Raw genomic sequence first — 23,412 nt, forward strand, 5'->3', positions numbered from 1 at the left:
AATTTCTAAAAAAAAATTAATGAAGCTTAAATTTGAAAGAAAACATAAACAAAAAAATGTATTTCTCAAAACTAACAGAAACAGAAAGAAATTTCAGTTGAATAAAAATGTTTTCATTATTTACATAACAGAATATATAGTTATTTAAGAAATAATAAATGTATTATTTCTATATGTGACAGTTTAAATAAAAGTTGAATGTAGACACCATTATTTAAGAACATATTTTCTGAATTATTTTAAAACACTGTATCAATAAACTGGAAAGTCATTTTAAAAAAAAGTGGCTTTATTTAAGTATTTACATAAAAAACTAGTAATAACTAACATTTAAAAAATGACAAAATGCACAAAATTTAATTTTAAAAAATTACTGTACTAAATATAATTGATACAACTTTATACATGTCATGACACTTAGGACAATTAATAAGGATGTACTTCATATTATCATCTGTAAGAACTTAACTAAAACCTGAAAGTAGGCACAATTATTTAACAATATATTTTTTGACTTATTTTAAGTCATTAGAAAGTCGAATATCATTTTAAAAAGTGAGTTTATTTCAGCAATTACATTAAAACTAGAAGAAAAAAATAAAAATAAATGCAAAAAAGTATGAAAAAAATAAATAAAAGAATAAAATGTTTTTAAAGTCTATAGAATTGCTACATAGAGATTCGTGAATTTCACAAATTTTACTTCTATAATGTTATATTATGGCCACAATCACAAGTCGACAGCACTAACACTCAGCTTATTAAGGTAAAGTTGAGTGGAAGGAAAAACTCACAATAATTAACTTCTAAAGTGCATAATTTGTTAAATCTATCTATTGTCAAAAGGAGGGCTGCACAGTGGCGCAGTTGTTAGAGCTGTTGCCTTGCAGCAAGAAGGTTCTGGGTTCGATTCCCGGCCTGGGGTCTTTCTGCATGGAGTTTGCATGTTCTCCCTGTGCATGGTGGGTTTTCTCCAGGTACTCCGGTTTCCTCCCACAGTCCAAAAACATGACTGTCAGGTTAATTGGCTTCTCCCTAGGTGTGTGTGTGTGTGTGTGTGTGTGTGCATGGTTGTTTGTCCTGTGTGTCTCTGTGTTGCCCTGTGACAGACTGGCGACCTGTCCAGGTGACCCCGCCTCTTGCTCGGCACGCTAGCTGGAGATTGGCACCAGCAACCCTCCTGACCCCACTGAGGGACAAGGGTGAAAGATATTCAAGCATTTATTTTTATTTATTTCCTAACTGTTTGTTGTCACTTCTTTAAAAATCAAAGTCAGTGGGCGGGGCTAAAGCTGCTACAATTGGTCTGATTTGAAAAAAGTATTAAATATATTCAATGAATAAAAACATAAATTATATTTTGTGGTGAAAACAGATTTATTTTTTGTTTTTAATACATATTGAATATAAAATGTGTGTGTGTGTGTGTGTGTGTGTGTGTGATCCAGTCCAGTGAACAGCTGAGCTGCTCAGTCTGCTGCACATGAATCAGCACTAAGTGGCCATTCATGGCGCTACAGCAGATTACTGCTGCTCATCAAATATTCATGCCAAAGCCGTAATTAAACGGAGTCCGACCAAAGAGCGCGACGCAAAAATGATTCAGACCAACCAGAGTTATTTCCTCAATCATGGCGGCTTCACGGAAGTAAACAAACAAAAACACAAATATTTCTGGGAAACATTCAGAGGGACTTTCACTGTGTCACACTGTTGTTTTGTTTTTGCTCATCGACGTATGCAAAGGCTTTGAGCCAGAAAAGCTGGAATACAAACAGAATTAAGAATTTAAAGGAGCTCAGGGTTTCGGCAGGTTTGCAGTTTTATGGAAGTTTGTTCCAAATCAGAGGAGCAGAAAAACCAAATCCCGCCTTTTTGGACATTTTTAGTCAAGACTTATTGACACATATATAAAGTATCTGTTTTTTTATATCACAATCAATCACAATCATGCACTAATGTGCAGCATTTTTAGTGTCATATAAAAACTTTGATGTATTATTGTATCATTAATTTTTGTTGATTTGATGCAGAAAATCCCAACAAAACACGTCAAAGTTTGTGGTTTGAACAGAAAAACGTGGAAAATATATATATATATATTTTTTTAAATGACATTTTTCAAAATAAATTTTAGTAAAGCTTTAACAAGATAAATTCACTAATTTGATGATGTAAGTAAACATTGGTAAATGTAAGTAATCATACATATTTCGTATCATACATAATCGTAAATTCACATGTGCTTTAATTTCATATTAAAGCACGTGAAATGAAAAGTATAGAGTAAAAGGAAAAATAATTTGTGAACACCATCAAAAGCTGTTTGGGTGAGTGGCGCCTCCTTGTGGCCAGCTACTGTCTGTACACCATCACATCAACTACTGGTTTTCTTCTTAAATGTTTGTTTTATTTACAGATTCTATACAAATAACCAATGTGTACTGCAGCAAAAACCAGAGGAACATAAATATAAAGGTGGATTTTTCCTTAAAAATTCAACATATATATATATATTATTTTACACAGAATTTTACATCAAGTTTTAAATTAAAGGATCCCATAAATACATGCAGAACATTTACAGAGAAACGTCAGGCTGGGCGACGCACAGAGCTTGGAGGAAACAGAGTTTGGTGATTTATGAACCGTTAGCTGCAGAACGGCGACTTTCTGTGGACAAAATAAAGTTCCTGTTGATTAACTTTACTTATTCCTTACAGATTTAAAGAGACAGTGTCGTGCATGAGTCTTGAATTATTCAGATTTCTTTAAATTTAACTTTAAAATGAGCCAAACTCTGCTTAAAATGCTCTAATTTGACATATTTAACATTACAGTAAGACATAAATGCAGATAAAAGAAACGAATGTCGGTGTATTGAACAGATGTTTGGCTGCGTGGAAGAGAAATGTAAAGAAATGAGGAATGACTCAAGACTTTTGCACAGAGTTGAGTCAGTTTCTGTCCTCGAACACAAACAACAACCTGATTGATCGTTTTCTTCTTCTCTGACCACAAGTATGAAGAAATCCTCCAAGAAAGGTCACAAAATGTCAAACAATAAAAAATAATACATCATGATCTATAAATCTCTACGCCGGCGCAGAAAAAAATAAAGAGCAGGAAACTTCAGAGAAAAACTCACTTTGTACAAGATTTCTCAGATTAATCTCAGAATTCTGGAGGTTTTTTTCTGGATGTTTTGAGTTTCTAGAACATTTCTGAATATCAAACTTTTCAACCTCAAAAATTTCTAGGAATATTTTTGTCAAATTTTTTTTGAGAATTGTAGAATTTCTGATATTTTATTTCTACTTTCCAAACTCAGAAATTGTATTTTTTTTCTAGAATAATCTCTTAGTTTTTTTTTTTAGGTTTTTCACAAAAATTTTAGATTCAGAAATGGTTGAGTTTGTATAAAAGTTATGAAATTAAATTTTTCTTCTCAAATTCAAAAATATCAGGGTACGTTTTTCTGAACATTTCTGAGAATCTCAGAATTTGAGTTTTTTTTTCTCTCACAAATTTCCAAAAGAAATTTGAGTTTTCTCTAGAAAATTTCTGAAATTAATCTCAGAAATTCTGACTTTTTATTTTTCTCTGAAACATGCTCCTGCTCTTTCCTTCTTCCCTCCGCCGGCCCTCCTGCGGCGCCGCTCTGCCCTCAGTTGACCCGGCAGGCCCGGATCATCAGCAGCTGCAGCAGGATGAAGAGCGGCGACACGATGAGGCCGAACCACAGGTCTCGGGCCCGGTCCTGCTCGGCCAGCTTCTGGCACAGCAGGACCTCGCAGACCAGCTTCAGGCTGAGCACCGTCAGCACCCAGAGCAGCCGCAGCACCGCCAGCCGCTTCTCGTTCTCCTGGTACAGCCGGATCGACACGATGGCCGTGAAGTAGGTGCTGAGGCCGTCGGCGGCGAACAGCGGCACGAACACCAGCCACCAGCTGAGCCGGTCGCTCAGCAGGTCCACCCGCAGAGCCACCAGCATGCTGAAGAGCAGCAGCGCCAGCAGGTGGAGGAAGAGTTCGAAGGTGGCGAAGCCCAGCCACTGGACCAGCTCCCTCAGAGAAAACAACATGGCTGACGGACGGACAGACGGACTCCGGGTCAGAGGGGCAGGAGCTCCAGGATGAGGATCTGAAAACGGAAGGCTTCTGGTGCTGCAGAGATCTCCCACCTGATTGGCTACATCTTCTCACCCAGCCTGAGGGGAAAAGAGAGCGAGTCCTTAAAGAGACGAGGCATACATTTGATAAAAAACTGTTTTTTAACATATTTGTTAAAATATGTTGTGACTGTTTGCTATGAGACAGATAATCACAGCTACTATGTCCATCTGAAGACATGCACCACCAAAAACAACCAATCAGAACCAGGAGGTGGGTCTTAGCGCTGTCAATCTGTGAATGCGCTGCTAAATGAGCTAATAGCAAACAACTTACAGTTATAGCAAAACCACTTATCTGCTATTATTAGTGACTATTCTAACTAGCTTCAGCATTCACAACAGGTTATGCTACAAGGAAGAAGCTGCAACGTCAGAAGCGCCACACAGAGGGTGATTGACAGCCATAAGACCCGCCTCCTGACTCTGATTGGTTGATTCTAGTTTGCACTAGGAGAAGGCAGAAAAGCTTGATTTTTTCCTAGATTATCTGTCTTGACATAGCAACAGTTTCAACAAAAATGTAAAAAACGTGTATAATTTATAAAAGTTACACACTGGAGGCTTATAACCCGTTTCACCAGGTTAGAAAAGCATCAGCAGTAGATAAAAGACCAGTTTTCTGTTTTTAACCAAACAGGCCAATGAAGTCAGCAACTTTTCACTTCACTTCTTCCGGCCATTAAGCAGATATCATGTTCCAGATAATGTAGTTTAACTCGAATTAGCTACGGCACAGCATCACGTTTAAGTTTCAACCATCAAACTGTTCGATGATTCAGAAAAAACAGCCGAATGCTACAGAATGCTAACCACAGTCATGATGAAGGACTTTATAACACACACACACAACACACAAACATGCGTATTCACAAATATATTCACGGTTATGTGGAGATAATTTACCTCAGAAACTAAGAGCGGCTCTTCTTCTCCATGTAATTACAAATGAAAACGGCAGAACACAACGATGCTAACAAGCTGCTATCATGGTAGCTTCTGCTTCTTCTTCTTTTTCTTCTTTGGCTCTAAACGGCACCTTTCATCACAGCACTGCTGTCACCTACTGGAGCTTCAGGGTAATGCAAGAATTGTTGATTAAACGGGTATTTACCGGCAATCTTCTACTCCTATTTTTATTTTTTTATTTCTTCAAAAACTTTCTTCAGGGTAAGGGAAGAAAATTTTAACTTAGGTTGGATTCAGTTTTATTTGTGCTTTTATTTATTTATTTTTTTTACTTTAAAGATTTTCCTTTTCGACTGCAGTAACACTTCCATTTTGCTTGTTTATGTTTTATAAGGCTTTGCTTTGTATTTTCTAATTTGGTCATATTTGTTTTATTTATTTTTTTAACTATTGTTTTGCTGTTGACTTTATTTTTTATATTTTACTCAACTGTCCGATTATTATTAAGTGATAAAAACACTTCCATTTAAATATTTAACATGATTATTTTTATGTCAACTTATTTTAATTAGTTTTTCTACTTTTTATTTAGCTGTTTATGAATTATTATTATTTAATAATAATTATAATAATAATTATTATTTATTTAATTATATTTAGATTCTCTTTCAGTTTTTCAAATGTCTTCAGTGTCTGTTTGATTCATTGTGATTCAACGACGTAAAAGTCAAATGTTTTCCTGTATAAGATTTATATCAAAATGAGATGCTTTTATTGTAATGGAAAACAGTTTCAATTTTATGTCTAAATTTGTAAATTTAATACTTTTCCCCATCGGTAGTACCAGCGTGTCAGGCTTGCTGTTTCCGCCTTGACCTTTAGGAGGCGGAAGTGCTACTTGAAGTCGCTGCTGAATATAAGGAGGAGAAGAAGAAGAAGCAGCATTATCAGACTGAACCGAAGAGTTAAGAAGTCGCCTGTCTTCTTACCCTGACGTGAGTTTGTCTATTTTTCATGCATTAATGTCGGATTTTATCTCTATTTTTAATTTTCTTGCAGTTTTATAAAGTTATTGATAACTTTGTCTCATTTCCGGGCTCACTTTGGAGGTATTTTATTAGCTAAAATGCTAAAGTGTAAATAGAGAGTTGACCTACCTGCACACGGTGAAAGAAAGTTTATTTTATGTAAACAGACGCTTATTATTGCATTTAAGTCACTGTTTTTTAATGTTACTATTTTATTTTGTACTCATTAAAGGGCGCGTCTTGTTTCTGGGAATTGTGAGTTTAGATTAAAACACTTTTTATTGCTTACTGTTCGATATTTTACGATTATCTCAATGTAACTAACTCGTTATAATGCTGTTATCTAGATAGCTCAGCCAATCTTACTGACCTAAAACCTACACCTTTAACTAGTTTTATGAAGAAATTATCCTTAAACTACATCCAATTCGTTATAAAAATATTTAGCAATATTCCTCCTTTTTAATTTTTGCATTTTTGTTTATCTCTTCAATAATTTTATATTTTTCTTCTTTTCTTACCAAAGTCAACTAATTTTGTTAAATATGTTTTAATAACTTGAATGCTAACATGCTATTAAGCTTTTAATAATCAGAATTAGATTTATATAATCAACTAAGTCAATCATTTACAAGATTTATAAACGGTAATTGACAAAAAAATTGAAAATATTTAGTTATTTTTTAAAGCATCTTTTGACAAAACTATATTATAATGTGTAATAACTTAATAACAACAAAGTGTTTGTATAAAAATTATCAAATTAGGCAAGTTATGATGAAAAACCCATTTTAGAGCTGATGTGGCCTCAGGATTATTATTATTTCTCGCTCCTCTGGGTTTCCTCTGCTCTTTTCATCCTGGTTCTTTTCATGCATGCCTTCCCAGTTTTCCCAGTGACTGGGCAGCAAAAACTCGACTTCCAGTCACTTCCTGCTTGAAGCTCGGCTGATGCAGCTTTGCATTATGGGTAGAAAAATGCATCTAAATGTAGTTTTTTATCCTCCCCTGGTTTGATCTCGGTGTTCTTCTTCTTCTTCTTCTGTCTTGTTTGCTGGTAGTGTTGACGATGCAGACGCCGGCCCAGTCGGTCCTCCACAGCGGGTATTTCCACCCGACGCTGCGCTACTGGCAGAGCTGCGCCGCCGACCTCAGACCGGACAACCTCATCTACCCCATCTTCATCACGTGGGTGGAGCTGCTCCTCGTTTTCTGAAACAAGCCAGGTTTGCTCTGCTGTTTGGAGGAGTCTGACATTCAGTTTGTCTGCAGAGACGATCCGGACGCCGTGGAGCCGATCGGGAGCCTGCCGGGTCAGGCCAGGTGAGTCTCACCTGACAGCTCGGCCCCAGAGGGAAGCCAGGGGCCGAGCTGTCAGCGCCGGCGTGGGCGTCGCCGTCAGATAAACGCTGCTGGGAGGGAAGAGTGAGAATCTGGACCGAGATAAGCAGAGAGGCGGTTAGACGGCCGACCCGCTGGTCTCAGATCAGCCAGTAGAAACTCAGAGGTTAAGAACAGTTTTATTTAAAACGGAGGCTGTCCTCCAGAGGAGAGGGGTTTATTTCTATTCATCTGGTTAAATTGATTTATTTTGCTTTTTCAGATGTTTTTAATGAATTTTATTAATTCATTTAGATTTATTTTTTAGTTTATTCAGCTATTTTTAAAATATTTTTTGACATTTATTCTTATTTTATACATTTCATTTCTTAACTCTTTTTTATTTAGCTTTTAAAATTACAATTCTCACAAACTTTTTACTTATTCCATTTGTTTTATTTTTGACAAAAACATTAAAATGTGCTTTAATTTTTTATTAACTAATTGTGTTTAATATATCATTCAGTGTTTTAGTTTTATAAATTTAGATTTATCTGGGTTTTCCGTTTCTTTAAAAGTCTATAGTTTATTTTATTTATTGATGATTTGATTTATTAGTATTAATTCATTTTTTAAACTTTTTTAAAATTTATCAAGGTTTTTTTGCAGTTCATTTCATATTTTATATATTTATTTTTTAGTGTTTTTTATTTTATTATTATTATTTTGCATTTTATTTAGTAATCGAGTAATATATATTTTATTTATTATGTAATATATATATAATATTGTTATTTATTTAGTTCTGTGTAATATTTAATAAATTTCATAATTTTCTGTTGGTTTATTTTTTTATTTAAAGCTTTTAAAATGTTTTATTGATTTTATTTAATTTCTTTATCTTTTAATTCTACATCATCTTTGTAGGTTATTTTTACTATATGAAATTATTTAAAAAAATGTTTTGATCATTTCACATTTCATAGATTTATTATATTCAATGTTTTTATCTGTAGTTAAACCCATAGTAATTCGCTAACTGTATTTATGACCTCAGTATTAATAATAATAACTAGAAAATTCCTGCAGAAATTTTACGGGGCCTGAAAAAGAGCGACTGTCAGCTTTAATCAATCATTGTAGCTGTAGTTTGCACACTGCTCTTAAAACATGAAATGAATAGAAAGCATAAACATACAACACTGAAGGACTTTACTTTTTTCAACAATGTTAAACGATTGAAGCTCTTTCCAGATCCATCATCATATTTCTATGGCTGATCTTGTTCACTGTAACAGTGAACTGGAAGAACCTAATGATTAATGATCTTCTGTTTGAGGCTCATGACTTTAAGCTTCTCACATCTAGTTCTCACTCCCGGTACAAAATAATAAAAAATAAAGACAGTCGATAATCGTTTATTTCTCTAAATCTTTCAGCCTTCATTCTAAGGATTTTAATTCACACTCAAAAATTCAGAGAAATAATAATTTTATCTAAATAAAATATGAATAATCACAAGGAATATGTATTCTTCCCACAATGCATTGTGAGACCTCTCTGCACTCTGTGAGGCTACTCCCTGCCTCTGGCTGGGACCCGTTGCTATGGTAATTAATTATCTGCACCTGGGCTGGCTCTGGAGACAGAGTTTCTATACTTGGGAGACACCCAGCGTCAGTCTCAAGAACCCTGACAAAAAACCATAAGCCCTAGCAAATTTTTAAAAACATTTTAAGGGAGCAGGCATGTGTATCTATGTCATGACCGACTTTTAGACCAATAGGGTGATATTTGTGCCTGTGAGGGGGAGTTAAAAAGAGTTTTGGAGTCAGAAATCCACAGTCCTGTGTGTGTGTTTCAGAGAGAAAGATTACTGATTCTGTGAGACACTCAGCCTCATATTTTCTCGTTTTTCTTAATTTATGTCGTAATTTTAACTCAGAATCCCACTAAAAGTAATAGCTCCCTTCTCGGCATCAAGCTGAACGTTTTGATACCACTTTTGTGGAGGTGCAGCGGTACGAGCCGCATTAAGGTTGACTGAAGAAAAATAAATAATAAACAGACATTCTATTGGGTGAAGAACAATAGGCATGCCCCGATTATAATAATGTGTGTGTTCTGCAGGTATGGGGTCAATAAGGTGGAGGATTTGCTGCGGCCGCTTGTTGACAACGGTTTGAAGTGCGTCCTCATTTTTGGCGTCCCGGCAAAAATAGCAAAGGTCAGTCAAAGGAGATGTGAATAAACACATTAACATGTGAATCAGTGACGTCTGTATGATTCCCAGTCTGGTTAAATCAGTGTAAATGAGCCGCCGTGTTCTGGTTCCTCCAGGATGAACGCGGTTCTGGCGCCGACTCAGACGACACGCCGGCTGTTCTGGCCATTAAAAAGATCCGCAGTTTGTTCCCGGAGCTGCTGGTGGCGTGCGACGTCTGTCTGTGTCCCTACACCTCCCACGGACACTGCGGTCAGCGTCCACTTCCTGCTGGAGGCTCACGGACCGTCTGCTTCCTGTCTGAGTTTCTTCTTCTTCTTCTTCTTCTCCTCCTCAGGCATCCTGAACCAGGACGGCTCCCTGAACAACGACGCCAGCTGCCTGCGGCTTGCCGAAGTTGCTCTTTCTTACGCTCAGGCCGGTAAAGAGAAACTTCTGACCCAACATGTCTGAACCGAATCTGAACCAAAGTGGTTTTAACCGGAGCTGAACTTCCTGTGCAGGCTGCCAAATCATTGCTCCGTCTGACATGATGGATGGACGGATCGGAGCCATCAAACATTCTCTGCTGTCCAACGGTTTGGGGAACAAGGTGAAGCTCTGCAGCAGAATCATTTCTTATAAACACTAAATTAGTTTATTTTGCTCCATGTTTCTGTGTTTCCAGGTGACAGTGCTGAGCTACAGTGCAAAGTTTGCTTCCTGTTACTACGGTCCGTTCAGGTGAAGTTTGCCGTCGCATCAGGACCAATTAACTCTTTAACTTTCATTTTTCTTTTCTTTTCCTTTTTTCCCTTTTGCAAATCACATGGAGTTCTTTTTATATTTTCTTCTTTTTTCCGTTTTACTTCTTTTTCCGTCCTTTTCCTTCTGGCTGCTTTTTTTCTTTTTTCCTTTCAGAAGGAGAAAAAGGATAAAAACATGGAGTTCTTTGATATTTTTCCTGTTTTTTTCTCTTTTCCTTCCACATTTTCCTTTTGACTCTTTTTCCTGTATTTGTTTATCCAGCTAATCGCTCCATTCAGGTGTTTCTAACTCCACCTCTTGTTTTGTGTTCTGTAGGGACGCGGCCCAGTCAAAGCCCGCGTTTGGAGACCGGCGCTGCTACCAGCTTCCTGCCGGAGCGAGAGGCCTGGCGCTGCGAGCCGTGGTGGGTTTTCCAGTCCGGTTCTGTTTGAGCGTAGCCGGTGAGGCTGACCTCTAGCTGGCCTCTGGCTGACCTCTGGCTTTGTGCTCAACAGGAGCGAGACGTGAGGGAAGGAGCCGACATGCTGATGGTGAAACCGGGCCTGCCGTACCTGGACATCATGAGGGAGGTGAAGGACAAGGTGAGCAGACGAGCTTTTCCACAGTTTTGTGTATTTTATTTTTATTTATTTAGCCTTTAACCCCTCCATCCGTTTATCTATTCATCAATTCACCTGTTCACCCACATTTATCCATCTGTCCATTTTCGTTATTCCTGTCTATTTTCTGACACGTCTCTATTTTTCTGGATCCTTCCTGCAGTTCCCCTCCCATCCTCTGGCGGTGTATAACGTGTCGGGGGAGTATGCCATGCTGTGGCACGGAGCGAAGGCCGGAGCGTTCGACCTGCGGGCCGCTGTGATGGAGGCCATGACCGCCTTCCGCAGGGCAGGTGAGGCTCCATTTAGCAGACCTGGCCTGAGTCACCTGTCTGGTACCTTGGGAGGCTTTTGGGTTTCTACCAGCTCTAGAGACCGACACGCGTCTACAAACCTTAAAGTTCTAGATTTATCTCTTTGACGTCTAGGTGCGTCTCCTGAATTGTTTTGAGTTGAGCTGTTGGTGTCACCTGCAGGCGCTGACATCATCATCAGCTACTACACACCTGAGCTGCTCACCTGGCTGAAGGAGTGAGGGAGTCGCTCTGCCTGAGGGAAACGTCGTAAACTGGAGCCAAATCATTCCTGGACCTTCTGATCTCCATGCTGGGCTGAAGATCCTGGAAACTAGTTTCTGATTTTAGCTGCTGAAGCCATGATGTATTGAGAAAGTGGCAACATATTTTAGTTTTTTATCATAGCGTGTCACCGCTGCATTAAACTAGATCATGAATCAGATAATTATGACATGTTTATGGAAGAGAAAATAAAATAGTTCATTCTGATCTGTGGCTTACTTTTATTTACTACAGCTTATTTTTTTATCAACTATTTTCATACCAAACTATGGTAATATTTAATCAAGTTTTTATAGAGACTGGTGCCTTTTTCTGATATTTATATTATTTCACTGAAAGATTTTTACATTTCTTATAATCCAAATCGGATTAATACAATGTCATATTACAGCCATTTTAGAGAAATAGATTTTATTTTTAAAAAATCTAAAATTTTCTGGAAAGATCAAGTAAATTTCTGAGTTTGAAAACTTGAAAATTTGCTTGAAAAATTTCAGAATCTTTGAAACTAATTTCTCAAAATGTTTGGGAGTTTTTTCTGACAAATGTTCGACTTTTCTAACTCAGAATTTCCCACGTTTTCTGAGCTTGTTTTTTTGCCAGAAATGTGCTCCTCTGTTTTTCTATCTCCAATTCTCCGTCGTACTTTTAGATGTCTGATTATTAAGGAGGATTAAGAAAAAGAGTGATTCCGTCTGCCACCACAAGAGGGCAGAGTTGCACCATGTTCCAGCGATCTGAGGCCATTTTCGCTCCATTTAACACAAAGAGACTGACGATGGTAAAGTTGCGGTCACATTTTTCCTGTATCATCCATCCATCCATCCATCCATCCATCCATCCATCCATCCATCCATCCATCCATCCATCCATCCATCCATCCATCCATCCATCCATCCACAGAAAGGAGAGTAAATAAAAACGACAGCGCCTTTGACGCTATGATTTATTTCCCCTGACTGCATGGAAAGGTGTCGGACGGTTTTCCAGAAACCAGCGGCTGAAACCCGATGACCAGTTCGGTTCCGATCAGCCGGAAAGACGAAGAGGCTGCAGGCGGATCTGGAGGAGGAAAGGAGCCCCAAGCAAAGCACTGACTCCCAAACTGACCTCTGACCTTCTGCAGGAAAATGTTTGACTGGTACAGATCCCTGTAAAAATAAAATAAATACGTAAATACTGGTACAAAGTAAAGTTTCTTCACCTTATTTCTTAATTATCACAACAAAGTTCAGTTTATTTTTGGGGGCTTTATGTCACTGACCAATGTTTAACTGAAGACAATAAAAAAATGGACGTCTGCCATAAACTATTTCATTTTTCTAATGTAGAAAATAATACTAGATCAGTTCTTTAGTTTTTGATCTCTGAAGACGATTTTGTAAAAATACAAAGTCAAAAATTAACAATAATTTGGCTTACGTAGCTGATCAGAGATGAAAATTAACTATTTATTCATAAATATCCCAATTTCAAATTAATTATTCAGGTTAGAACTGAATATATAGTTCAAAACAAAATATTATGTGAGGAAATCAAATATTTAGTTTGCAAGCTTAAGTGTTTTGCTTGCAAACTAAATATTTAACTCCAAATCAAACAGTTAGTGAGCTTAATTTTCAGCTTAAAAGCTAAATATTTAGCTCCAAACTAAATATTTAGTAAGTAAAATAAATATTTCACTTGTAGTGGTGCTTCAAACTAAATATTTAGCTTGAACCTAAATATTTAGTTTGCCAACTATATATTAAGGTTGCTAATAAAATATCTAGTGACCAAACTAAGTACTTAGCACTAGTACAAACAAAATATTTAGTTTGAAGCTAACTATTTTCATTACAAACTAAATATTTAGCTCTAATCTAAACATTTAGTTAGCGCGTTACATACTTAGCAGCTATCCAAATCAAATGTTTTGTTTGAAGTTAATTATTTAGTTTACAAATGAAATATTTAGCTTCAAACTAAATGCCAATTAAATGTTTAGTTTGAAACTGTGAAAATATGACTAGGAAAAATAATCCCATTTATTTTTCTTAAGTCAGGCTAAATAACGAAAATTATTGCTGTTAGTTTTTGGCTGTTTAACTTTACAAATGGGACTTCAGAGTTCTCACTATTTACACCTGAATTCACTAAACTCCCACATATTAATGTGTTAGAATGGCCTAGTCAGTTGGGGTGTTGTGGTGGCGCAGGGGCGGAGCACGGCCCACGCGCTGGGGCCCTGGCCCCCACGCCGGCGGCCGCAGGCTCGACCCCCGGCCCGGCAACACCCGCCGCATGCCCACCCGCTCCCCCCCGTCAAACTACCCCCAAATAAAGGCCACTAGAACCAACAAAACCTTTAAAAAAATGTAGTTATATAAAAAAAGAATGGCCTAGTCAAAGCCTAAACTGAATTCAGAATGTGTGGCAAGAATTAAAAAGCAGTGTCCAGTTTGACTGAGCAATTGTTATTTTTGCATTTTGCATTGCAACTGCACCTAAAAGTGGTCTAAAGCATGCCACACTTTTCAGATTTTCTTTTGGGGCTTTTTTTTTGTTAAAGGTTTTTGAAAACATTTGTTTTTCCTTCCAGTTTCTATTACGTAACTCTTTGTGTTGGTTTTATGACGTAACCAGGCCACCAGGGGGCGATTTAGCGTTACCTTTTTTTACTTTTACAAACTGATTTTTATTTAATTTTGTTATATTTATTTATATACTTGCGCACTGCAGAGACAATCGCTGTTTAAGAAACAGTGTTCGTCAAACATATTGTTTTTCTCCAGGGAGGATTGAGATATTAGTAGAAGTTTGTAATCTGATTTAGTAAATACTTGAGCGCAGTGAGCGCGCGGTGGTTCGGACGGCGCCGCTGTGTATTTTTTACAGTGTGTGACGTGTGCAGGGGGCCGAGCGGAGCCACGCTCTGATTTAACTTACAGTCATCCGGCTGTGAGTTATCACTCTGGGAGAGGCCGTCACTGTGAGGACCGCGCTGCGCTGGGAAGCTGCTACAACTTCATTCACCGTGGATTTACGCAGCGGGTACGCATGGCACAGCCGCGCTCACGCCACCGGGCCACGACTTTACTGAGTTCGTGCCACTTGTGAAGGCGCGCGCGGGGCGAGTTTTGGGGTCTTTATGGTGAGGTGTGACTGAGGGAAGCATCTCCACGCTGTGCGCACAGAGATGGGGCGCAGAGCCGCGCTGGGCTGCTGCCTGCTGGCTGCGCTCTGCCTCCTCCGCGGCTGCTGGAGCGACATCACTGTGGCGGTGATGCTGCCGGACAACTACAGCATGTACGCGTGGGCTCTGCCGCGCGTGCTGCCGGCCATCCTCATGGCGAAGGAGGATCTGCACGGGAAGCACAACCTGCTGCTCGGCCACAATATCAACATCCTGAACTACAGCACGCAGGACCCCGCCGCGGGCTCGTGCGCAGAGAGCCGCGCGCAGGTGCTGGCCGTGGACGCGAAGCTCTACGTGCGCCCGGACGTCTTCTTCGGACCCGGGTGCGTGTACCCGCTGGCCTCCGTGGCGCGGTTCGCGTCCCACTGGAAGCTGCCGCTGATCACCGCCGGCGGCCCCGCGTATGGGTTCGACGCGCGCGAGGAGTACCGGACCATCGTGCGCAGCGGGCCGACCACCACCAAGATCGGGGACTTCATCAACGCGCTGCACACGCAGTTCAACTGGACGTCGCGCGCCGTGGTGATCTTCTACGACCAGCGGCAGGACGACCGGCCGCACTACTTCCTGTCCGAGGGGATCTACCTGAACCTGAAGCAGGAGATCAACGTGACGGTGGAGGCGCGGCCGTACCAGAAGGAGCAGGACCACAAGGAGCTGGTCGGCTTCATAAAGGAGAGCGGCCGGAGTAAGACATCCATCCATCCTCACTGAAAATAATTCATAAACGATTAATCGGATTAATGCGTTAGTGTCCTCAACTAATTTGGTCATGATTCATCTACAGACTCGCATTACACCAAATTGTTCAAAAATATTTTAACATTTTGCATTTAACACACGTAACTTTTAAACGATTAATCGTGATTAATCTAATTTTTTAATAATCGTCAACTAATTCAGTGATCAATTAATTGTTAACTCCAATATACAGACTCTAAAATGGCAAATTGTTGAAAGAACAACATACAAAGAGCTGTAATTATGGCAAAACTGTACAAAAATATAAAGATTTTGCATTAAGCACAAAAACATTCTTTGTTTTAAAATATGTTGTTCCTAGAATTCCTCAAGTGGCAGTTTTAGCTTCACCTGGATCACATTTGGTAAAAGAAATCTCTCAAGCAACTGTTGCTGTCCAATTATTAATAGATTCATCTATAAATACTTACCAGATCAACCCTGCACTGTATTGATGTTAAGTCAAGCTGAGCTGTTCATATGTCGATTTTAAAAGTATTTCTTTTTAGCTGCAGATGCTACAAATAATGAAAGTATGAATCGGTCCATCCATTGTATGGTTGAAATGATTAATAAAATTAAATGATTAATTGTGATTAATCCATTATACAAACAATCGTCAACAAATTTAGTAATTGATTAATCGCCAACTTGAGCATACAAACTCTAAGAAAGGCTAATTGCTGAAAGAACAACACGTTCAGAGCAGTAATTACACCAAAACTGTATAAAATATATACATTTTATATGACGTCAAGTTTATTTGTATAACGTTTTTCAGCAATAGTCATAAAAACATCGTATAATCATCAATTATGGAACAAGACATGACATAATTAAAATCATCAAGCAAAACACGCCAAATATGTTGATTCCAGTTACTAAAAATCAAATGCAGCTCTAAACATGTCAGCCTTGATTTAAAGGAACTCAGTGTTTCAGCTGATTTGCAGTTCTCTGGTAGTTTGTTCCAGATTTGAGAAGCTGTGAAGACACTGTTCCAGTAATCAGTGTGACTAAAGATTAACGCAGGAATGACTTTCTCTACATCCTTTAATCCTGGCTTCAGGTGATAGAAGGCTGGCTTTATAACTGTCTTTATGTGGCTCTGAAGGTTCAGGTCAGAGTTCATCACTGACTCCAGATCGTTTCGTCTTTAGGTCCAAAGACAAAAACTTCAGTTTTGTTTCTGTTCAGCTGGAGAAGGTTTTGGTTCCTTCACATGTTGAATTAAAAACATTTTGTGTTTGCAAATAAATTCAACTCAGAACTTTTCGAAATGGCAACTTTAGAAAAAATCTCCCATTAAACACCTTTTGCTGTCTAATTGTTAATTTGTTAATTAAAAAGTAACTTTTTGCATTTTAGGCAATAAAATATTTATTTGAATATTTTACTGTATTTGTAATATTGTACTAAAAAGCATAAGTGGTTAAACGAAAAATACGCAACAATTGATTAATCGATTAATCACCAGAATAATTGATTAATTTGTTACTAAAAATAATCATTAGTTACAACCTTAATCCATCCATCCATCCATCCATCCATCCATCCATCCATCCATCCATCCATCCATCCATCCATCCATCCATCCATCCATCCATCCATCCATCCATCCATCCATCCATCCATCCATCCATCCATCCATCCATCCATCCATCCATCCATCCATCCATCCATCCATCCATCCATCCATCCATCCATCCATCCACTCTAACTTCTCCTTTAGTGTAAAGCCGATAGTTAATTATCCTCTATTTCCTTAGACTCTGGCCTGTTTCCTATATGCTGATATAAATTAACTCTGCAGGTCAGAATCAGGTTTTTCCAGGCGGTCAGGACTTGGTCCAGTGGGAAGCCATGTTTTTTCCAGGGTTATTACTCAGGAATGTCTTCAGGCTGTGCTGCTGCTGCGGGTTTAGCGCCTGTGGAGGACCGCCACATGGGAATGAGAAGCTGTCATTAAATCGGTTCCCTGACAGCCAAAAACAAGCCGCATGTTGTTCACATTCGAACAAAGAACATGCGGAGACCATGAGCAGATTTACTGATATTTAGTCAATCTGGAAAACAAAATAAAATCCCTTCAACTTATTTACAACTGCTGTTGTTCCAACTGCAAACTATGGGTTCTTTTATCGATATTTCATATGACAGACCACCAAAAAGTGGGGCTGGAATGATTAATTGTGATTAATCAATTATCAAAAATAATTGTCAGCTAATTTAGTAATCAATTAATCATCAATTAATTGATTACAAAAATATTTCCTGCAAAGCTCACCACTACAAAGAGTGTGAAGTCTCCATAACAACCATTCAAAGAAATCCGGGTGTGTTAGTGTGGCCTAGTCAAAGTCCAGACTCAAATCTAGTTGAGAAGACTTCGGAAGTTGTGTTTCCAGCTGCTCTCCACTCAATGTGACTGAGTTTGACCTATTTTGAAAAGAAGGACGGACAAAACACTAAAAATAGTAGGGGTGTAATGATTAATCAGATTAATCGTGATTAATCGATTACTGAGATAATCGTCAGTTAATTTAGTAAACGATTAATCATTAACTGAAGTATGCAGACTCAAAAAAGGCCATTTATTGAAACAAAAACAATATTTTTATACAATTGAAAGATGCAACTAAAGAAATAATTCAATTCTTTTTCTAAATAAGAAAATAAACATTTTATTGCCTGAAATGCAACAACATAGTGAATCTGAATCAGGTGAAGTTTCAGCTCTACCACCTTAATATTTTTGTACAGCTTTGACTTATTTATTGCAGTGAACATGTTTTTTTCCCCACCAAATGGGCTTGTTGTAGTTGGAATTCATTCACCACGTTAACGATTAATTGTTTAATCACAATTAACCTGATTAATTCTTTCAGCTATGAAAGAGTTCATCTATAACCGATTTAAAGGATTGCTCAAGAACTGTATCTGCAAAACCAGCCTAAAGTCAATATCCAGTTAACGATTAATCGATAACTAGATGAGTTGACGATTATTTCAATAATTGATTAATCACAATTAATTGATGATTAATCATGATTAGTCATGATTAATCATCAATTAATCACAATTTGTCATGTTTTTAATAATAGTAGAGTGAATTTAAAAGCATTCATGTCTTATTTTAGCTCAGTCTTTTTTTGTTGGTGTATTTTCCTACAGAAATATAAGAGCAACATTTGCAGGAATATTTATGTTTTTGCAGCGATGATTTGTCTTGGAAAGCTTGAGGAGCGAAGATGTGCTGCTGACAGCTCAGAAAACATTCGGGCCGCGGCTGTTTTTGGAAAGCTGGCCACAGATGATCTGTTTGGACTGATTATATCCAGTTTGGATTTAATCCGATAAGGGGAATGTTTGCTCAATCACCCGTTTATATTTGGAGTTCATCGCTTTTTTTCGTGTTGTTTTGTAATCTTTTTTATATTTTCGCTGGTTCTTGTAGTCAGTGATAGTTCGTAGAGGTCTTGGGGGGAAAATCTCATGATTCAGGAAACATCTGGAGGGAATCACTGCTATTTCAGAGCAGAATGTGCTCCCAAATAGTAAACACTGCCGCATTTCGGTAAAGTAATTCCTGGGAGTCTTTATCTGTTGGTTGAACAACGCAGATGTAATCAAAAGGCAATTCTGACCTCCCTCGTTCGGGAATTAGGGGGCAGGAGGTCATGTGAGCTAATGGCTTTGTCAGGGCTTGTCCTGCCTCGCCACTCGGCTCACTCTTCACACCAGAAATATCCCGCAGGCGGTCGGGGTTACTCCACAAGAAAAAGGAGGAAAAGTGAAGGTTTCAGTGGGAAAACAAACAACAGCAGACATTTTAAGATTCTGCTCGTATTGGGTTTGTTTCCCTCTAAAAAAAGGAAATAATGTATTATGAGCAGGACTGAAACAAAGGGACTCGTGGTGAATGAAATGGGGGAAAATGACTCTCCACCCAGAGCGCTCTTCAGTCAGGGGTCAGCACAAGAAATCAAACAACAGAATCTGAATATTAAATGATCACTGACTTTTCTATTGGTTGCCATTTGTTAGGATTTATGGGTATTTGAGTTTTTGTGTTCTTTTATTATTGACCAACAGGGCCTGCCATACTCAGTTAATTGGTATTGCTTTAAATGTCTTTCCGTATCATGTCATTTGTTTATTCTTATGTTTTTCTCTTTGTGCACCGAGGCTAATGATAATGATACTCAATTTCTCTACCCAAGCCTAAAATAGTTGAATTATTTCATTTATAAGTAATGTTATATTTAATAGAGATGCACCACAAAGTGATATTTTTACAGAAACTTATGTTTATTAAAAAATGTATAGTGTTTTTTTTTATGAGAAATGTCTACAATCCCACAATGTAAAACATAAATAAGACCTTAAATATATATATATATACATCTCAACTGTCTCATCTTGATTCTTCTGGGTCTGTTAACGTAAAGCGAGCTGCAGAATCTCTGCTATGAGGAGGAAAACCCACAGCAGGCTGCAGATTCTCTCCCTTTCTGTCCAGTTTGTTTTGTGCATTAGTGGTTTGCAGCTCACAGTGGGAGACAAAGAGTCACAGCTCAGGTTTACCTCATTATAATCACTGAAATCCTGCATAACCTGCATGCTGGTTTTACACATCCAGTTTGTAAATCGACGAGTTTCTCACAGAGAAACCTCCTCAGATTAGACGGTGGATGTTGGACGTAATCTGGAGGGGAAAACATGACAGAAAATCTGCAGTAATCCTCGGAACATAAGTCAGTGTCTGACTTTATTCCTGTTAATCTGGATGGTGATTATCTGTGTCTGTTTAGTGTCTGTCTGACCAAGAACTGATGAGGGAGCTCTATGTAAATAAACAGACGTTACAACAGGAACAAATGGGTGTTAATTCATTCTGAGGTAAACTCAAGTAGCAGGTTTAGCAAATCAAGGCTGAATGGAAACTTGGAGCGGTAACAGTGATGATAGTCATGACCATGATGGGGTCGTTTCCCTCAGTCGGAGCCGAACGGCGCCATCAGGCAGAGCCGCTTCGCTGGTTGCTTTTATTTACACTCAGGGTTTTCTCTGAGCTTTACACCAGCAGGTTTGAATGAGGCTGAGACATTCGTCTGTCATTCAGGGAGTTTTCACACCTGATAGTCCGGTAGACTGGGTTTGATTGGTGACCAAAACGGCTGCATTTGTTACATTTTCAGCTTCTTCGGTTTGATTTCACGCTGCACACACTCAAACGAACCAAAGATAATTAGAAAAGCTGTTCCCCTCCTCGCCTGTGGGGGTGCTGCACCAAGAATCATGAAGAAAACAACATGTAAACTTCTGAAGAAGACTCTGACCTCAAAAGATTTTAGCGGTTATAGGATTTCTCTTTTGTCTTTGGTAAAAGACCACAACACAGTTCTCCCGCGTTAGTTTTGGTAGTATTTACCCAGAATGCCCTGAATTGTAGTCCACTTCCTGCTTTTTGAGCGTTTTTGCCTACACATGTGCATTCAAACTGCACCACAGTCCATTTCAATCAAACAGAGGCCGAGGTTTGTAGGCGGGTCAGAGTTTGCTTTTTATTAAATTTTTGCATTCACATCTCCCCAAACAAATGGAACTTTCTTGATTAGAGGAAATCTATTCTCCAAAATTTATATTTCCCATGTTTTTCTACTTCCATTTGGGTCTCTATCGCTTCTAAAAACAACCCAAGTGCTTAAAAAACACCGAACTGTTATTTATTTTTTTGCTTTGTTTTAATGTTTTTTTTAAAGACACATCCAATGGGCACTCTGTCGTTACCTAGCAACCCCAGCGTAATTCCGCGTGTTACCTAGCAACACATAGCTCCAACATGGTTGGTCAGCTGGTTTTTCCGCTGTATGCTCTGTACAATGGCTGCTGGGAAAGACAAGTGTTTTGTTGTTGATTTACCATCCAGATACTATTTGCTGTATTCTTGTTGGTTGTGCAGGAGGCTCCCCTTCTGCTTTTCAAACATGTATGGTTATATAATTGTGCATCTGTTTGCAGCCATTTTCATGTGTGAGTGTAAATGTTAAGTTGGGGGCGTGGAGAGCAGGAGATGATTTGGATTTAAGGTGACAAGATGCCATCAAACAGCTAAAATCTCATTGTCTAAGAATAATTTTGTTAAAAAAAATGCAATGAACAAGTTTTGTATAGGCCATAGAGCTATCCTAACCTCCTCAAGGAAGCATAGTAGTCTCTATAGGAATGTCAGTGCACCCTCAGGGACCATACATGCTGGAGGATTAGCATTTAAGCAAGAGAATAGCTTAAGTACAGTCTTAACTTAACTGCAAGATTTCCAAAAGAAATAAAAAACCTGAAAATTTCTCAGTTTCAAAAGTTGAATTTTCAAGTTTTTTTCTAGGAAATTTCTAAGTTTTTCGGCAGAAATGTTACTCCTTTTCTTTTTTGTCGGAGAGGTCCCCACCTACTGGAGAAGCATCGGTATTGCAACATTCTTTTTATTTTAGATAAACTTGAAAAGTATCCATAATAATTCAGGTTTGGTTGACATTTACTGACTAAATGTCCTCTCTTGAAATTCTTCCCCATCAGCAGCTTCCTGTCAGCTCTCTGTATTTTGTTACATGAGGTAACCCAACTCCACGGATCTGGGACACTTGTTTGCCTCTGACATGATCAATGAAGTATTACGCAATGCGGTATTAATAGAAACAAACAGCAGCGTGTTTATCATTATAAAAATAAACTGTTACTCAATTCTCATCGCCTGATTCAGACAAAATCTAAATACCTTCAGACGTTTTCAAGGTCCTTGACAATGTTTGAGAGAGCAGCATCAGTGAAAATGTGAAAGTTTAAAAGGTAAATTTGAGAGTTTGTGATCAAAATGTGTCTACAGGCAGTTAAACTTTCTACCGCTAATGTTTAATTAGCAGTAGAAACTCCAAACCAACCAACGGACAAACAGTGAAAGAAAAACAATACTTGGTAGTGATAACTTCCTGCTGATTCTGAGAATCGTTCTGCATGATTAAAGTCCACTTAGGACGCTGAGCCGGTGGCCATATAAGTACAGTAAGTTTCACAAATCTTAATGGAAGGACTGTAGGCGTTTCTCAGAAAATGAAGGACATTTTCAGTGGAACAGAGCTGTTCTCTGGGATCCATCTTGATAGTAACCCAGTAGGAAGGTGGGACTCAGACTCCCATGTAATGGTTTTGTAATTCTTGGCAAGGCGATGCTGGGAACCTGTGAGTCTTTTTTTAATTGTGCACCAAAACTTTACAGTTCTTAGAACTAGTGGAGAGAACGACAGTCCCAGAAGTTGTTAAATAAACTTGATTTTATTAGGATTTTATGTGATGAATCAAGATATTCAGCCGTCTGTGAATCCATAATTCCCAGTAGCAGCTTTTATTGCAAATATATGAGCAAGTCTTCGGAGGTTAGATGTTTACTAGGTTCTCATTTGCACTGTAACTTGGCAAAATCCACTTTTTAAGCTCTTAAATACAATTAGTTGGATATTCAAGGGTCCCAATAAATACAGAAAAGTTGAATTTTGTTTCTCCTGAGCAGAGCTGGACAGTAACTAGTTACTTTTACTCAATTACTACACTTACTTGAGTAAAAAATATATACTTTTAGAATGCTGTACTTTTTACTTTCTCTTGAGTAATTTTATTATTAAGTATTTCTACTCTTACTTGAGTAAACTTTCTGGATTTTCTACCAACAGAATGAAAAAGAAACATGTTTTAACCAAAGATTCACCAGACCTGCAGTCTTTGTTAAAGTTTATACGTTTTTTATTGAAAGAAACTGATTTGGAAAAATTTTCTTTTGCCTAATTGTGTTATTTTTTACTTATATAAATTATTGTCCTTTTGGTCCTTTAAATACCAAAATTTCCATTTAACTTTGTAATT

At 38.2% G+C, this 23,412-nt stretch overlaps 3 protein-coding genes across 3 annotated transcripts in view; 2 read left to right on the forward strand and 1 right to left on the reverse strand.

Annotated features, from left to right (window-relative positions):
- Positions 1-2,388: 2,388 nt before the first annotated feature.
- tmem203 (transmembrane protein 203) lies at positions 2,389-5,376 on the reverse strand. Its single transcript, XM_008424604.3, has 2 exons — positions 5,078-5,376; positions 2,389-4,210 (listed from the first exon to the last, which is right to left on the reverse strand). The coding sequence occupies exon 2, from the start codon at positions 4,082-4,084 to the stop codon at positions 3,668-3,670; it is 417 nt and encodes a 138-aa protein (XP_008422826.1). The 5' UTR covers positions 4,085-4,210; positions 5,078-5,376; the 3' UTR covers positions 2,389-3,667.
- Positions 5,377-5,958: 582 nt separating this feature from the next.
- Positions 5,959-11,783, forward strand: alad (aminolevulinate dehydratase). The gene is made up of 12 exons (XM_081613643.1): positions 5,959-6,075; positions 7,170-7,296; positions 7,381-7,431; positions 9,559-9,655; positions 9,769-9,904; positions 9,990-10,073; positions 10,156-10,244; positions 10,320-10,375; positions 10,715-10,802; positions 10,894-10,980; positions 11,162-11,291; positions 11,475-11,783. Exons 2-12 carry the CDS (start codon positions 7,178-7,180, stop codon positions 11,531-11,533), a joined length of 996 nt encoding a protein of 331 aa, XP_081469769.1. The 5' UTR covers positions 5,959-6,075; positions 7,170-7,177; the 3' UTR covers positions 11,534-11,783.
- A 2,608-nt stretch (positions 11,784-14,391) lies between these two features.
- Positions 14,392-23,412, forward strand: part of npr2 (natriuretic peptide receptor 2) — a 62,369-nt gene continuing 53,348 nt past the window's right edge. The window contains exon 1 of the mRNA XM_081613323.1: positions 14,392-15,442. Within this exon, the coding sequence (XP_081469449.1) occupies positions 14,755-15,442 (688 nt within the window). The 5' untranslated portion in view covers positions 14,392-14,754. The remainder of the gene's footprint in view (positions 15,443-23,412) is intronic.

Source organism: Poecilia reticulata, chromosome 12 (assembly GCF_904066995.2).
Source record: "Poecilia reticulata chromosome 12, P_reticulata-male-v2, whole genome shotgun sequence".
NCBI classification, from domain to species: domain Eukaryota; kingdom Metazoa; phylum Chordata; class Actinopteri; order Cyprinodontiformes; family Poeciliidae; genus Poecilia; species Poecilia reticulata.

Coding starts and splice junctions, on each gene's coding strand:
- tmem203 (XM_008424604.3), bottom strand. CDS start 4,084: ATGTTGTTTTCTCTGAGGGAGCTGGTCCAGTGGCTGGGCTTCGCCACC.
- alad (XM_081613643.1), top strand. CDS start 7,178: ATGCAGACGCCGGCCCAGTCGGTCCTCCACAGCGGGTATTTCCACCCG. Junction 7,297..7,380: donor ATCTACCCCATCTTCATCAC/GTGGGTGGAGCT, acceptor GTTTGTCTGCAG/AGACGATCCGGACGCCGTGG. Junction 9,905..9,989: donor CACCTCCCACGGACACTGCG/GTCAGCGTCCAC, acceptor TCTCCTCCTCAG/GCATCCTGAACCAGGACGGC.